At 40.1% G+C, this 14,574-nt stretch overlaps 1 protein-coding gene across 2 annotated transcripts in view; it reads right to left on the reverse strand.

Moving 5' to 3' along the window:
- Positions 1-14,574, reverse strand: part of arfgef3 (ARFGEF family member 3) — a 56,135-nt gene that overhangs the window by 35,760 nt on the left and 5,801 nt on the right. For both annotated transcript variants that reach the window (XM_074675328.1, XM_074675327.1), the window contains 12 exons: positions 13,092-13,173; positions 12,183-12,323; positions 11,723-11,791; positions 7,631-7,747; positions 7,053-7,098; positions 5,043-5,127; positions 3,113-3,217; positions 2,849-2,973; positions 2,174-2,421; positions 1,039-1,151; positions 786-918; positions 33-619 (listed from right to left, as the gene is read on the reverse strand). In XM_074675328.1, the coding sequence (XP_074531429.1) occupies positions 33-619; positions 786-918; positions 1,039-1,151; positions 2,174-2,421; positions 2,849-2,973; positions 3,113-3,217; positions 5,043-5,127; positions 7,053-7,098; positions 7,631-7,747; positions 11,723-11,791; positions 12,183-12,323; positions 13,092-13,173 (1,851 nt within the window). The remainder of the gene's footprint in view (positions 1-32; positions 620-785; positions 919-1,038; positions 1,152-2,173; positions 2,422-2,848; positions 2,974-3,112; positions 3,218-5,042; positions 5,128-7,052; positions 7,099-7,630; positions 7,748-11,722; positions 11,792-12,182; positions 12,324-13,091; positions 13,174-14,574) is intronic.

Here is a 14,574-nt window from a genome sequence, read left to right on the forward strand (position 1 = left end):
ACACTAACACACATACATGGACACATACATACCTGAAATTGCTCTCACTGTACCGTGACCCTGCCCCGTGGTGTGATCTGGCCCTAGACTCCACGGACAGGAAGTTGGTGATGTCTGGGTAGACGAGTGCGTGACTTCGCTGCACCACATCTGGAGGAACCATGACTCCTCTTTCTCCCCCTCCTCCAGCTCTTGGTTTCTCTCCTCTCCCCTCAACCATCCCTGCACCTACCATCTCCTCCTGCTGGATCCCCTCAACCAACTCCAGACTCAGCTCTCGTTTGGTCCCTTCCTGGCCCCCGCAGGATGATGGCGAGGGTAACTGTGCGTCCTCACCGCATTCCTCAGGGGTGGTGTGACCAAGGCCTAGCTCCCCAACCTCCAGGTCCAGGGTGGTTTGACCTGTTTCTGTGGTGATGCTGATGCTGATGTCGGGGCTGCGCTCTGTGGCTCCACTGGTGGCAATGTTGGAGGATGAGGAGCTGGGGTCCCAGGGAGCCTGCTCCGAGGACAGGATGTGTCTCTGCCACCTGAAGTCAGCCTCGTTGATTTCCATTGACTCACGTGTTGACTCTGTGCCGTCTTTCAGATCTTCTAAGCGTTTGAGGAGTAGCCGGGCCTAAAATACACATGCTGCTACATTATCATTTAAGCCAAACAACAGTCTTTCATCCAAATTAAGTCTCACAAGGTCTTTAAAAAAAAAGCAATTTCTCTAACTTAATAAAATCATTGTCAACTATCAGAGTACTCTATGTTTTTTCTCTCCAGTCTCAGTAATATACCTGCTCAGGCTGAACACCCCGTCCTTGGGACAGCTCATCCAGCGCCCCAAGGAGAGCACAAGCGCAGGAGACTGAGGAGTAACAGGCCTCGATGCCTCCCTTCATGCAGGCCTCTGTCATCCCATCCATCACTCTTTCAATGGGAACAAAAAGCATCAAATATGTATTTCATGCTCACTGACGTTCACATCTACACAGAGTTACTTTTTTGTGTTATAATAACTCTAATAAGGAACAAAGAGGAGGAACTAACAGTTTTAGCAGGTCCAGGTGGGACTTCCTCTTTGAAAATGAGCGCTTCCTGGTTTCAGGCTCAGCCACACAAGGTCCAGCCAAGTCATACAGCCGCTGTGGGCTGCCCAAAATCTAAGAGACACACAGAAAAAAATTAACAGCTTCATTTATCCCGCCTTTGTCTTATTTCCATCCTTGAACGAAATTAAATGATATGTAATTAATAAAATCATTTTAGTGGGAAACAGTGTTAAAAATTAAACTTAAAGAGCTCTCAATTTTTAGGTCTCTATGGAGAAGGAAGCCATAACTGTTCCATTCAGAGTCCACAAAAGCCTATGTTGACACCATAAGGCCAATGACAATGAAGCTTTATCCAAGATCATGGTATTATCCACATAACAACATAGCATGTGTGCACTTAAAGCACGGGTGTGAAGCTTCCCAGTGTTTCAAGAACAGATATGAAGTAACAATAAAGGATGTTCAAAGTAAAAGCGTGTGGATTTTAGGGGTGGGAGAAAAAAGTCGTTCTATCATGGGATCAGGATTTTTTGTTTCATGATTTTGAGTGGTGTTTTTTTTTTTTTTTGTTCAAAAATCATTTTTCTTTTTTTCAAACTTACGTCCTTCATTCTAGTCTTTGTTTATAAGCTGCATTTTTGGGGAAAACATGGCCCCTGATATAGTCTGTAGACAGCATAATATTTTTTTCCACTTGGTTTGGTGTTGAAAAGGCAAACTAAAAACCACAAAAATTTAAACTATTGAGGAATTGCAATTCAAATTGAATTGGCACCCAAAATTGTAAAAAGAATCAAATCGGGAGAAAGCAAATTGTCCCAGTGCTAGTAGATTTCCAAACAGCTCCATATTCATATGCAGTCTAGAAACTGCTGAAAATGGCCCATTCTAAAAAATAAAGCACAAAAAAGAGTTTTAGACAAAGAATAAAGTACAGGGTTTTTGAGAAAAATTGTTTCGTTTTGTTTCGTTGGCATATAATGCCATTACAGAGTGCCAGAGGGATAGTATGGAACCTAGAAAAGCACAATGCCTCCTCTTTAATTAAAACAGAAAAAATAACCATGTTTTATATAAAAGACACTGAACATAAAAAAGTTTTCCAAGACTTTAAGAAATGGTAAGATCACCTCCTTCATGATGCGAATGGCCTCTGTACGGTGCTGAGGAGGCGGGTACAAGAGGATCCTGTGGTAGAGTGACTGAAGCACAGGTTTCATCGACTCCACACAGCTCACCAGACGCACAAGCTCAGCAGCAATGTAACACACTGTCCGCACTACAGGTGCAATCCTGGCAGGGGCACTAGAAGAACAACCAGACCCTCTGCCTTGATCGGAAATCCCCCCAATAGTGATGTCCACCTCCTGGCTGATCCCTAAGCAAAGGATTTAAAGAGAGGAGAACAGAGCTGCAGCAACACAATGATGTTGGTAAAAAGCCCACATTTCATATGTTGAGGGAAAAAGCTGCTTACTCAATGTTAAAAATGAACAGTCTGGGTTATTACTGAAGCTTTTTTTTGTTACAAAATAAATGACCCCATATTATTTACTCGCACTTTCAACTGTGTTGGTGAATGGAAAAACTGAAGCACAATACCTGGCAACCACAACACTTTGAGAAACTAGTTGAAAAGTACAAATGAAGTTTTAAAATGAACTTTTTTCTGTGAGAAAATCTTGCTATCCAGATTTAAGTGTTCTAGTTTTAATTCCAGCTGAGTCTAAATGAGCTTGCTTTATCTCATAAATGCCAAACTTGTCACATCTGATAGCTTTGGTTTCTGCAGTTATTCATGTTACCTAGAGTGAGTCTGTCAGATAGGCGGTCTCTGTCTGGTGTCCCCGTGTAGCCATGGTTAGAAGCGATGGTTTTGTCATTGATGGGATTTCCCATGATGGCTACAAGAGACGGACACAGCTGCTTCCTGGTAGAAGAAACATCACAATTTGCACATCAGAAAATAGTTGACAAATATAAAGTGAGTTTCTGTCAGACGCAGCTGTTTCTGTTGCTTTCATGTGGTGGTAATTTGTTTGGGGTTATGACCGTGTTGAATATCTCACCATACAAGGTCGGTGAAACCCCTGGACAGGTGCATGGTGGGAGGACAGCTGCTGAGCATTGAAAGGATGCACTCCAGGTAGAGGAGCTGCAGGAGCTGGTTTCCACTGGAGGATGAAAAGACACAACAGAATGGTTGATGTTTTTTGGATTGCAGAATGTCTTGATAATTTTCCAGGAAAGCAAACTATTTTGTATTGCTCTAACCTTTTGTGTAATTTCTATGTTTAGGATTTGGTTAGCTGTTTCTAAGTTTCACAGGCCTCTGGTAACCCCACACATTTCACTTCTTAAAGGTTTTGAATATCTTGTGGATGGAGTATGACGTGCCGTGAGACATTTAACACACCTGTCTTTGAACAGACCTCAGTCTAAACTTCGTTTGAAGCATTACAGCCTGAGTTTCCTGATGTGAAGTGAAAAATTATCATGTTATATAGGTCCCATGTAAATATAGGTCATTGTTCGTTTATTTTTGTTTTTATTTTATTATTGTTTGATTTATTTTGATTCATGTTATTCAAATAAGAAAGAGGATGAGGAGGAGAAGAGGAAAGCCACTTCAGAGAAGGTCCTGCTGAAAGCCAAACAAGACCAGCTGAAGCGAAAAAGACTTCACAGGCAAAATGTGATGATGGTTGAAGAGAAGCCGGGCAAAAAGCCCAGGTACACCATCAGTGCTCTGAGAGAGGAGCAGAAGAGGAGCCAGGAGCAGACTGAGCTCTGTCCCCTGCCACAGGTAGAAGGCCAAGCCAGCCATGATCCCCTGACCTTTAACCTTGAGGCTAAACAACAGCAGTATGAAAAGAAACATCTGAATAACAACTTGGATGGAAAGGAAAAGATAGACACAGAGCCTGTGGAAAAAAGTATCACTCACCTCTCCCCACCTATCTCCTGTTTGCTGCAAAACCAGGCCCAAAGCCAGAAGGTATATCAGCCTAAATTAACTCATGATCAATGTTATTTAATTAGTCTTAGTGGAACGATGTTAAAGTTGGAACAGATTTAATATTTTCTCTTCAAAACACTGATTTTTATGTCTCAGACTTAGAAGAACCAGTGTTAATAAAACATTACTCCTCCTAATGTGTGTTACTCGTTCCACTGAACACTTTTAGGCTCCTTATTAATACTTGAAGAGTTCATTTGCAAAAGCAGATAACTCTGTTTTAAAAAAGAAAAGTTTTTAAAAGAAACAGCTGTGGCGTATAGCAGTTTCTGCAACAAACATGAGCTCTGTTTCGGTTTCCAACAGGAGATATCGGCATTGCACCAAAACGGATTTCAGCTTTGTAAACAATGCAATACAAAGAGTAATACAAGCATCAGCTCATTTTTTCCCAAAATGGTGTTTATCTGTTTTTGCAAATGAACTCTTCACTTCCAAATGTATTAAACTTGTGTATCAAACTCAGCAGCAGCAGACAGACAAACTGAAAACTGGGTACAGGATGGACAAATACCACCACCGCCACAGAGAGAGGCTGGATGAGAAAAGAAAACTCAAAGTTGAGGAGCAGCATGCTCATTTTACGGCCTGCAAAGAGATCTGAACTGTCCACTTCTACCAATTACCATTGTTACATGGGAGGGTTCACTCAAAAGAGAAACTGCATCCTCAAGTCCATGTTTGAAATTTACACATTACTTTATGTCTGTGTTGCTTCTGACATGAAGCACATGATATTACGATATTAAGACATGAAAGTTATACGTTTATCACAAAGTGGCTCCATGTTGTGAATTAAAAGGTGAAAAGGTAAGGGTCAGGAAGTGAAAGCAGCCAGGATTGGAGTTATATGATCTGTTTGGAGGTGGATAACAGAGGCCTGTGGTATACCTGAATGAAGGGAAATTACAGAAATCCCACATGTACATCCCACCACACGAGCATGGAAAGAGACATTTTAAGAGATACTGCAGTGTTACCTGTCCACAGACTCCAACCTTTCACAGAAAACTGTCAGAACAGTCACCACATCTTCACACAGAGCCTGGCTTGTAGGAGAGATATCTGCAAACACACACAACACAACAAGGTTAATTCATGGCACTGTCTTTATCTTTATTCAATATATACACAAGGTGATAAATGTCTCAAACTTCTCTCTCGACTCCAGATTACTTTGTAATACATAAAAAAAATCAATAGCCTCACTTTAAGCCTGTGCGGTTCTTGGCCTGAGATGGCATCCATCTAAAATGTTCATGTGTGTGTCTCTAAGTGTTGGGCAAAATAAAAAAGGCCTCAAAGTGAAGGTGAAACTTGTGACTTGAAGTATGGTGATTACAGTTTTGTTACAACTGTTCATACAGTTTGAGCTTCACATGATTTGCTTTAAAACTCATGGACATGAAAAATTTTATGTTGCCTCATAAATAAACAGAAAACAAATAAACAGGCTTTACCTAACTCTGTATAACCCAACCTTTTGGCATTTTGTGTGCATGAAAACCACAAAGGTTAATCAAGGATTGCAAAAATGTAAATTTAGATCCTTCATGTATTATATCTTAGTTCAGATCATTGAGATTCAGGGAAATGGTGTATTTGAATGTCCTCAAAGAAGTATCACTGGGGCACAAGCAGACCATTTCTGTCACAGAGTTAAGTGGATCCATTTTCAAAAACACACTTTATAAATTAAAAAAAAACACATCTCTCATGCCCTCTCTATCTGCTCCATCTCCAGGTCATGATTCCAAAGTTTATTGAATGATATTGGGACAGAAACAACCCTTTCAAGTTTTGCAGCTTTGTGCACTTTGCTTTTGTTTTCCATCTGATCAGGAAGATAAGCCATCATTACGTCCACTCTTAACTGTGTAGGCAATGTATATGACCTATGTCATTTACATTTCTATTTAAAATGCTAATATAATGGTCTGCTTTGTTTCTGACAGAGGTATCATCAAAAGGTTCTCTTGTGGTTTTTACAGATCACACATATGTGGCTTTTTGGAACTGTACCATCCATATCCGATGAGTATTTCTTATAACATGATCTCATACAGGGTCTAGAGTGAGTACATGGTTTTATTTTGAAATTGAGCAGTTGTTACATGCTATTTTTGTGCCAGACTTCCACTCCAGTTTGATCTTCTTTGTTCAGCTTGTCATGTGCTGGAAACGAAGTCTGTCCAAAATACACACTGCCTGTATCTTTGGCATAGTGGAATGCATGACGCTCTAGAGACAGAGCTGAGAGTTAGTGCAGCACTTCCTGCATAATTAGGAGCAACAGATTTACTTAATCTCAACCCTAATAAGTGTTACCAGGGTTGTGCGTTGAACAGTCAAGGCCAGACTGGTTTAGCTTGTGTTTATGAGAATCATGTCGATGTAATATGTGCAGACTCTATATTAAAATACAACTTTTAGTACATGCACAGAAATTCTACAATAAGGGTCATTTATAAAGAAATTGGTAAATATTGCCACAAACTAATGAATACTAGTTCATTTAAATATTTAAACAGCCTAAGCACACAGAATGAAAATATGCAGACACCACTTATCATCCTTTCACCATCCTGGAAGGATTTGGAGAATAAAATCAGATGGAAGTTTGCCTTATGAATTAATTTCAGTATTGTTAGGGTATTATTAGGGTTCTCATGCCAGTGAGCAGAAATAACAATCATACTCTAATCATGCGCCACAGCCAATCCCACACAACACACTTTTATCATGCATATGAGAATCAGTTCTTTGAAAGAGGAGATGAAGTAAGGTGTGGCTAATATTATGTTTTGACATAAAACATGGAACAAATACGGAACAAAACTTACAAACACCTATTGGTTAATAACTCAATGAACCTGATTACTTCAGCACAAATACACTACTGGTGTACATTTCCAACAATACACTGAATTTTATAACAGAAATAATCACAGCCCTGGAACAGGTCCAGAAGGTCAGCAGCATTGATTTACCTCTTCTGTGGAGGGGCGGTGCAACCACTTCATCTCCATCTGCCCCCTGTGGAAGAGAGCACAGCAGGAGGCATGTTTACTGTTTGTGCTTGTAATTGCTTTACACATTTCAGTATGCAATGTGTTTCTACAACTGTGTGTGTGTGTGTGTGTGTGTGTGTGTGTGTGTGTGTGTGTGTGTGTGTGTGTGTGTGTGTGTGTGTGTGTGTGTGTGTGTGCGAGAGAGAGAGAGAGTAAACTAATTGATGACTAATGATTTAAAAAATGATATACATATATTTCTAATATAGATAAGGTTATTTTTTGTTTTCTTTACCGACAAAATATCTCTATTTAGGTTGTGAATAATGAAATATCCCAGGCTACTTGAACATACCACCCTCTACATTTGGTTTAATTTCTCCAAAAGGAGTTGCATTATAGCATCACGGTATCATACTTTGAACTTTGCTGTTATTCTCACCATCAATTTAAAGTGTCACAGAGGTGAATCATACCGAATGTGTGTGTGAGTGTGTTTGTGTGTATGTGGGTATCTAACTGCTGCATTGTGTATTTGTGCTGTGCTGGGACGTGACCTCTTGTCTGTGTCGCAGCTGTAGTGTCAGGTCGCCCAGGATCTGGCTCAGGGTGGCTCTGACTGCGGTGTTGATGCTGCGCTGGTGACAGCTGGACACATAGGTCTCGATACACACCTAAACACACACACACATAACACAAGATTGCATCTCTCAGCGGGCCATCTTTCTGAAGTCTGAGTCACAAAAGCCGAAAAGTGACATGACGCACAATCCCAGGACAGCATCACACACAGACACCAAACTATCTGGAAGATTTACACAAGGTTTCCATGGTGCCAGAAGTTACCACAGAGACCGATGACGGGGAGAGGGCAAGAGGATGTGTTGTGAGCGTGGCAACACAAAGGATATACTGTCGAACATACTGAAACACATAGCACAATGCAAGCATTGGATCATTGTTGCAAAAATGTATGCTAATTTTTTTCAGTCCTGTAGATATTGTGGAATTATTTCTTACTTGACTTCTTGCTAGGTTCAAGAGGGCTTTTTTGACTTGCATACTATTTACAGAGATATACAGAGGGAGGGTATTTGGGAGTAGGCAAAGAGCTTGTCATCAATAAAATGCCTACTGCATGTTGGGATTTATTTTCTTTAATTTGGTTGAAAGGAGTTGGAGAGCTAACAGGCCCACATGGCTCCTAACAAAGAGCATCCCTGCTAATTATATTCACAGTCTCAGTCTTGGCAGCCTCAGGGAATGTTTCCACCACCTGTGCCTGATCAATGAGAGATCAATACATCCTGCATTATTACACCATCTAGCTGTAACTGAGTCAGGGCCTGAAATGGCAAGACTGAAAGAAGTTGCCCTCCAAAATAAATGCTTCCTCTGACCCAAACGTCAAACAAATTCTTTGCTTTTTATGACTGCAGTATGGTGAATGATTGAGCCTTAATATCTGACATGAAACAGATAGAATATACAAGACTATATCACTTACAGAGTGCTGTATAAGAGAATGTGTTTATAGCAAATCAAAGAAAAAAGTGACCTTCAACTAAATAACTAAGCTCAAAAGATGTGTTTGGCCGCCCCCAGAATGGATCGTTTTCCTATATCGATGTGAACATGTAAAAATTACAGGCTGTATAAGACTTAGATGTAGTCTTAGTGACATCAGCTAAGAAAATCCTATGTCCATGACTTTACATTCAGCATCAGTCTTAGAAATAGCATATCTCAAGCCTCCTGGCAAATAGCTACAACAACCCCCCATCTCAGACATCTCACCACACACCCTTAGTTATGCAAACATGCAATGTTCTTAATATGAGACTTTATATCAAAACAAATAAAGATACAGAACAGGCTTCAAACATTAATTTTGCAGTAAACTTAATTGGGCATTTAATATGAGGGTTTAAAGAGATACTTGGCTTCTGGAAACTTCCATAAGAGGACACTCCAGGAACTGCAGTTTTATGCACTTCCATGTTTTATTTTTTCAACAACAGAAGTTGCTGTTTGGAAGAGCAAATGAGATGTCAGTTACCATATTTCCAAAAGATGATGAAAAATCTCAAGTCTGATATTAGCATAATCTAATAGCAGCTAGATTGCATCTTTCTTGCAGTCCACACACTGTTTTACTCTTCAATTTACTTCAAGACTTAATGTGAAGCTCCAAAATCAACCAGTGTTACTTCCACTTAAGCTTGATCATACAGCTGAACTTAAGTCAAGCTAGCAGAAATGATCTCCTAGTGTGAAATGCAGATTTTGTAATGAAACAGATTTGATGCTTTTGTGGAGATAAAGAACTAACTTGCAGTTCTCTGTTGCTGAAACTGAATAAATCCCTTCAGAGTTGCCAATCCTTGCATTAAGAGCCTGTACTGAACCTCACTGTTTGTATGGGATGTTACAGATAATGGAGTGCTGTTGACAGCCTCTCAAGCCACCCTGAGTTATGACCCAACACAAACAGAAACACACACACACAGACACAGCAGATGGCCGTTCCTGGCGGCACATAGCCCATTAACACAACATGTTGACCAGGTTTTATGAGCTGTTAATGGACGTCAGACATCACCTGGTGTGGAAGATGTTGCTACTGCTACTGTTGGTGCTGCTGCTGAGGGAAGCCATGTTATGGAAAAACACTCTGCAAATAATGTCTAACATGGGAGTTTAGGATCTTGTTTGGAGACACAAGGTTTGATCAAAACCCTCTAAAAAATAGTTGGGAGCTTTAACAAGACAGCAGTTAAAGCAAAGTTTTTCCAACAGAGGCTTATATAAAAATGTTAAACGTGTTCGAAAAAAAATGTGATTTCATCGCTGTTAATCATGTAAAGCTACCGGGGATAACAGAAGGATAGTATAAATCCCCAAAATATCCTAAAAGCACATTACCCCCCTTTTAAAAATCATAACAAGAAAACACAATTTTATGTGCCCCCCCACCCCCCTATTCCAAAGGTAACAATTTTGACAAATTTATTTAAGAGTTCTGTTCTAAAAAGCCTCAAAGCAGGTTATAGAAATGGGGGCAGGATAGGAAAGGGTAAGACTGGGTAAGGGAACAGAGATTGACTGAAGAGCCACATCTCAAGCCTACATGGGGTGGATGTAAATCTGGGGTATTCCTTCAAAGCCAAGCAAAGCCACCAAATCTCCTAAAATCCAGGGAGCATCTGTATAAAATGGAGGTGAATCTCCAATGGATCAGCTCGCTTTGGTGCTGATACTGGGGTTAAATCTTCTGAAGGCCATGCTAGTCTGTATGAAGGTACAGCTGTTATGAGGAGTTAGACATGACTGGGGGTACATCCTGTACAAGAGAAAGAGTTGATATATGGCTACACTGAGACTGACACTGATGCAGCTACATTATATAAACCTGTGAAATATAGCATTATTTATAGTTCACCATAAACTAGAACCTGGAGACTGTCTGCACCACAGCCACTCTGAGTCACATGGACTATATTTTAAGAAAGTGCTGAAGGTAAATCATTTATCAAACATTTTTAGTATCTGCTTTCGTGGCTCAAACCATGAACGTTTTACTGAACATTACTTTAACATAACTAAAAGTTGATCATTTTGGTTAATTAATGGTAGCATTTTTTGAGTAAAACTGTCATGCATAGTAATGGCAAATGTACATTTAATGGACCCTGGAATTTTTTTGTTTAACCATGTTCAAAAAAAGATTTTTAATGACTGCATACGTGCAGTTGTAAGTGTACAGGACCACTCTTCTCAACTTTCTGAATAATAGATGAGATTACAGCATAAGACCAGGCCTTTGAGAGAACACACTAGGAGCAAAGTATCACCTATAAAAATAGACCTAGCCCATGTACTGTTTGTTCTGCATATGGCAGAAAAAGAGGCGCAGTGCTACTTGTCATTAGCATGGTATGTATCCCTGCAGTCAGTCCATTCAACATGAAAACAGCTTCAGCTTGGAAAGACACACACTACATGACCTTTGGATCTTGACTATTTTTAAAAATGTTGGAAGCTGCTCACTCTGGAGTGTGTTCTGTCATGTAGCAACAAATACGAGGAAAGGACTTTGGCTATGTAACGCCACAAGCTTGTTAGCTTTTCAATAGTCCTCGTGGCTAGGGGAACAGTTTCGTTTTGGTTCGCTGCCATGCTGCCATGCTTGCATGCTCTCAAACATGGTTGATGAAACTTCTTAGTCTGCTAGATTTTTGGTGGAAGTCCAACCAGAAAACAAAATAACAAATGTTTTTGAAATTTACATTTTCAGGTTGGGTGGCTCCAACATGATGGGAAGCAGTAAAATAATTGTATTGACACTTCACACTTGAGGACTATTTGGCCTAATAATCAGTGATCACTTGGGGAGGCAAATCAGGTCCTAAATCTGGCTTCAAATCATCTGGCGTGTGGCTAAGCCTAAGAGAAAGCTAATAGGTCAGGCATAGCTTAAATTATTATTCATGCTGAAACTCTCTGTAGCAATTCCTAGGATCAGAACAAAGAATAAGGAATCCAAATTATTAATTTTCTACATACAACCAAAGTTTTTTGCCATCTTTAAAATCTAAAATGTCTGGTACTGAAGGTCATGTGTATCATACAGACTTAAACTCTCCCACCTCAGCAATCCTCAGGATGGAGTCTCCATTAATGTCAAAGTTTGGTGAATAGGTGATACACAGCAGGACCTGCACACAGAAGAAACAAACCAGTTTTACAGGATTTATTCCATACCGACTGTGCCTAAAAGTGTTTATTTCAATAGGAAGGAAATACAGCTGAGAAAAACTAAATTCAATGAATGAAGCTTGATTTGGTGACTTAATGAGATCTGAGAGTATAATTTAGAAAACTGAGACAGGAAAACTTGTAATGAAGTCAGAGTTTTCTTCATGCCTTCAAATTCAGCCACTGCGCCTGCTTACATCCCTGCTCTCGTTTAAAGTAGGAATTGTACTGAATGACTGTGCTTTCTATAAAATCATGCAGGCGTGTGTGTGTGTGAGTGTGTGTGGATATTAAAGAATAAAGAGCCTCATCAAAGGGCAAAAAAATTGTTTTTGCATTATCAGATCATACCTTCATGACCTCTACTTGCAGGTCCTCATGGAGGGAAGGGGTAACCCTAATGGCTTCCAACATCTGGCTGAGCAGCTGCTTCTCCAGGACCTCCACCTCCATGCCGACTCCACCCACAAACCTGTCCTCACACAGGAGCTTCTGGGCAGAGAAAATACAGAGAAGAGAGAGTTTCAAGAAGCAGTCAAAGGCTGCAGGACAATAAAACATCAAACAATTTCCACACTGAACAGGTGATCTGTTCAAGATAACATAACACATGACTGTTAGAGGAATGTGTAGCACTTACAAAACAGAAAAATATATATTTTTTTGGTTACAAAAGCAAAAAATTGCAAATGACATTTAAATTACATCATTTGATGCCAGTGCTAAATATAAGTCCACATAATATAAGTCCACATTCACAGCTGACATTCGCTGGTTTCTGTTTGAAAATTATTCGAAAATTAGTTCATCTCATTTTTATCTGCTTCTGCTTTTTTGTTAAATTGCCGCAACTCCTGCATGGCAAAAATAGGACTGTTGCTGTATGCTGCAACCTGCTACAACCAGAGTGCAATAGAGCAGATCTGGTGTGAATTGACACATTGACTTGAATAGAAACCTCTCTGATCCGGTGCAGAAGATGCATCCGGTGTATTTTGACTGTAGAACACAAGAAAAACAACAGTTTTTTTGTTGTCGTTGTTTTTCTTGCTTGAACTATTTAATTTTTTTAAAGTGAATAACTGTTCAAGTATTCACAAATCACCACCCATTCCAAGTTTCATCAAAGTAGATTATGTTGCCAACATATAATTGAATTGAGTTCTGTATGCATTTAAGTACAGGAAAACAAAGGTAAAGATAAGAAAAAGAAGATTGAGGTATACTTCATCTTTTTTGCTCTGCTGTGTAATATATTACCTGCATCCCAGTAAGAGATGTTTGTCCCAGTTTGGTGTTTTTAGACTCCAGAGCCATCTGTAGAGGCAGCAGACAGCGCTCTCTGGAACCATGAGAACAAAGACTTGTTAAAACTCTGCTGTTAGCTTCAATGGAATCAGCAAAGTAATTATCCACTTCTTAAGCAGCACCCAGTGAGGTAGGAAGGTGGAGCCAATTGCACTTCATGCAAATGGCCACTAGAAACCAGACTCATAGGACCCTGTCCAGCATCTTCATCTTAAAGATCCTGCTCCCTACCTACAAAGCTCTCAATAACTTTGCTCCCCAGGCCCATGCACCACACTGTTGGTGACAGAGCTTTCTCAGCTGCTGCCCCAACCCTCTGGAACGCCCTTCCTCTTAATATCGCAACTTAGACTCACTCCTCTCCCTCAAAACTCAACTCAAAACCCACCTTTTCAAGACAGCTTTCAAGACTTGACCCCTACCATTAGAATCTCTCTTCTCTCTGTATTGTGCTATTTGTGTCATGTACTCCTATCTGTCTTGTAAAGCATCTTTGAGTGTCTTTTAAAAGCACTATATAGATCTGATTTAATATCAGTATTAAAAGAGGGTTGACTGTTTAAAATGCCAAATGCCACTACCTGTCTGCTTGGTGTCAGCTCAGATAAGTTAAGCTTTCTCTGGTCTTCTGACCTATTGAATCACTTTAATGATACAGATTGATCCACTCACTCACACCACATTCATACACTGATGGCAGAGGCTGCTGTGTAAAAAGCTCATCAGTATTAACTAACCTCATTGGCACGTTAGCATAGCTCCCCGAGGGCAGTTTTCCAGGCAAAATAAGCAGTCACATGTCACTTCTATCCTGATGATACACAATTCCATTTTTTCCCAAGCAATTTTCACCAGGTAATGAAGCAGCTCAGGCACTCAAGTTGTCTGGCTTTACATTTCATCATTAGACACATAGAGCTTCTCGTATCAAGGTTTTGATTTTATCTTACAGGGAGAATGGCTGAGTAATAAGTCTATTTGTATCCGTGTCTTGTCTCTCATCTCTCCACGCTCTGCTGTTGAAAGGGACACCACATGGCCCATTTCTCCTTCTTTGTTGCTGCCTCAGAATCAAATCCACTTGAAGTCGGGAATAAATCAAAGTGAAACTGGCAATGTTTTGTCAATATGGCCCTCTCTAAACTATTTAAAACACAAAGATGATTTCCAGTAGTAATGAAACAAGAAAAATAGATGAGTGGCAAACCAATCTGAGTAGCTGTTTTGATGAACTGAAAATGGCTTAAGAAACCAGCTAGACAGACTTCCAGAGGCTTATTCTGCTTTGCCCTGCACAGTAACCGAGAAATGTCACTGCTGACTGTGACAAGTCTTGAGATGTAGTCATGCAGGCAGTGTCTCCAGGCTGCGAGTGCTAAGCAGGGGCTGTGAACCTGTGATAACAAGCTCACGTTATTTCAGACTTTTAAACACT

Source organism: Halichoeres trimaculatus, unplaced genomic scaffold (genome assembly GCF_033239565.1).
Source record: "Halichoeres trimaculatus isolate MK-OKI-2021-1 unplaced genomic scaffold, fHalTri1.1 fHalTri1_scaffold_8, whole genome shotgun sequence".
In the NCBI taxonomy this organism is placed as follows: Eukaryota; Metazoa; Chordata; class Actinopteri; order Labriformes; family Labridae; genus Halichoeres; species Halichoeres trimaculatus.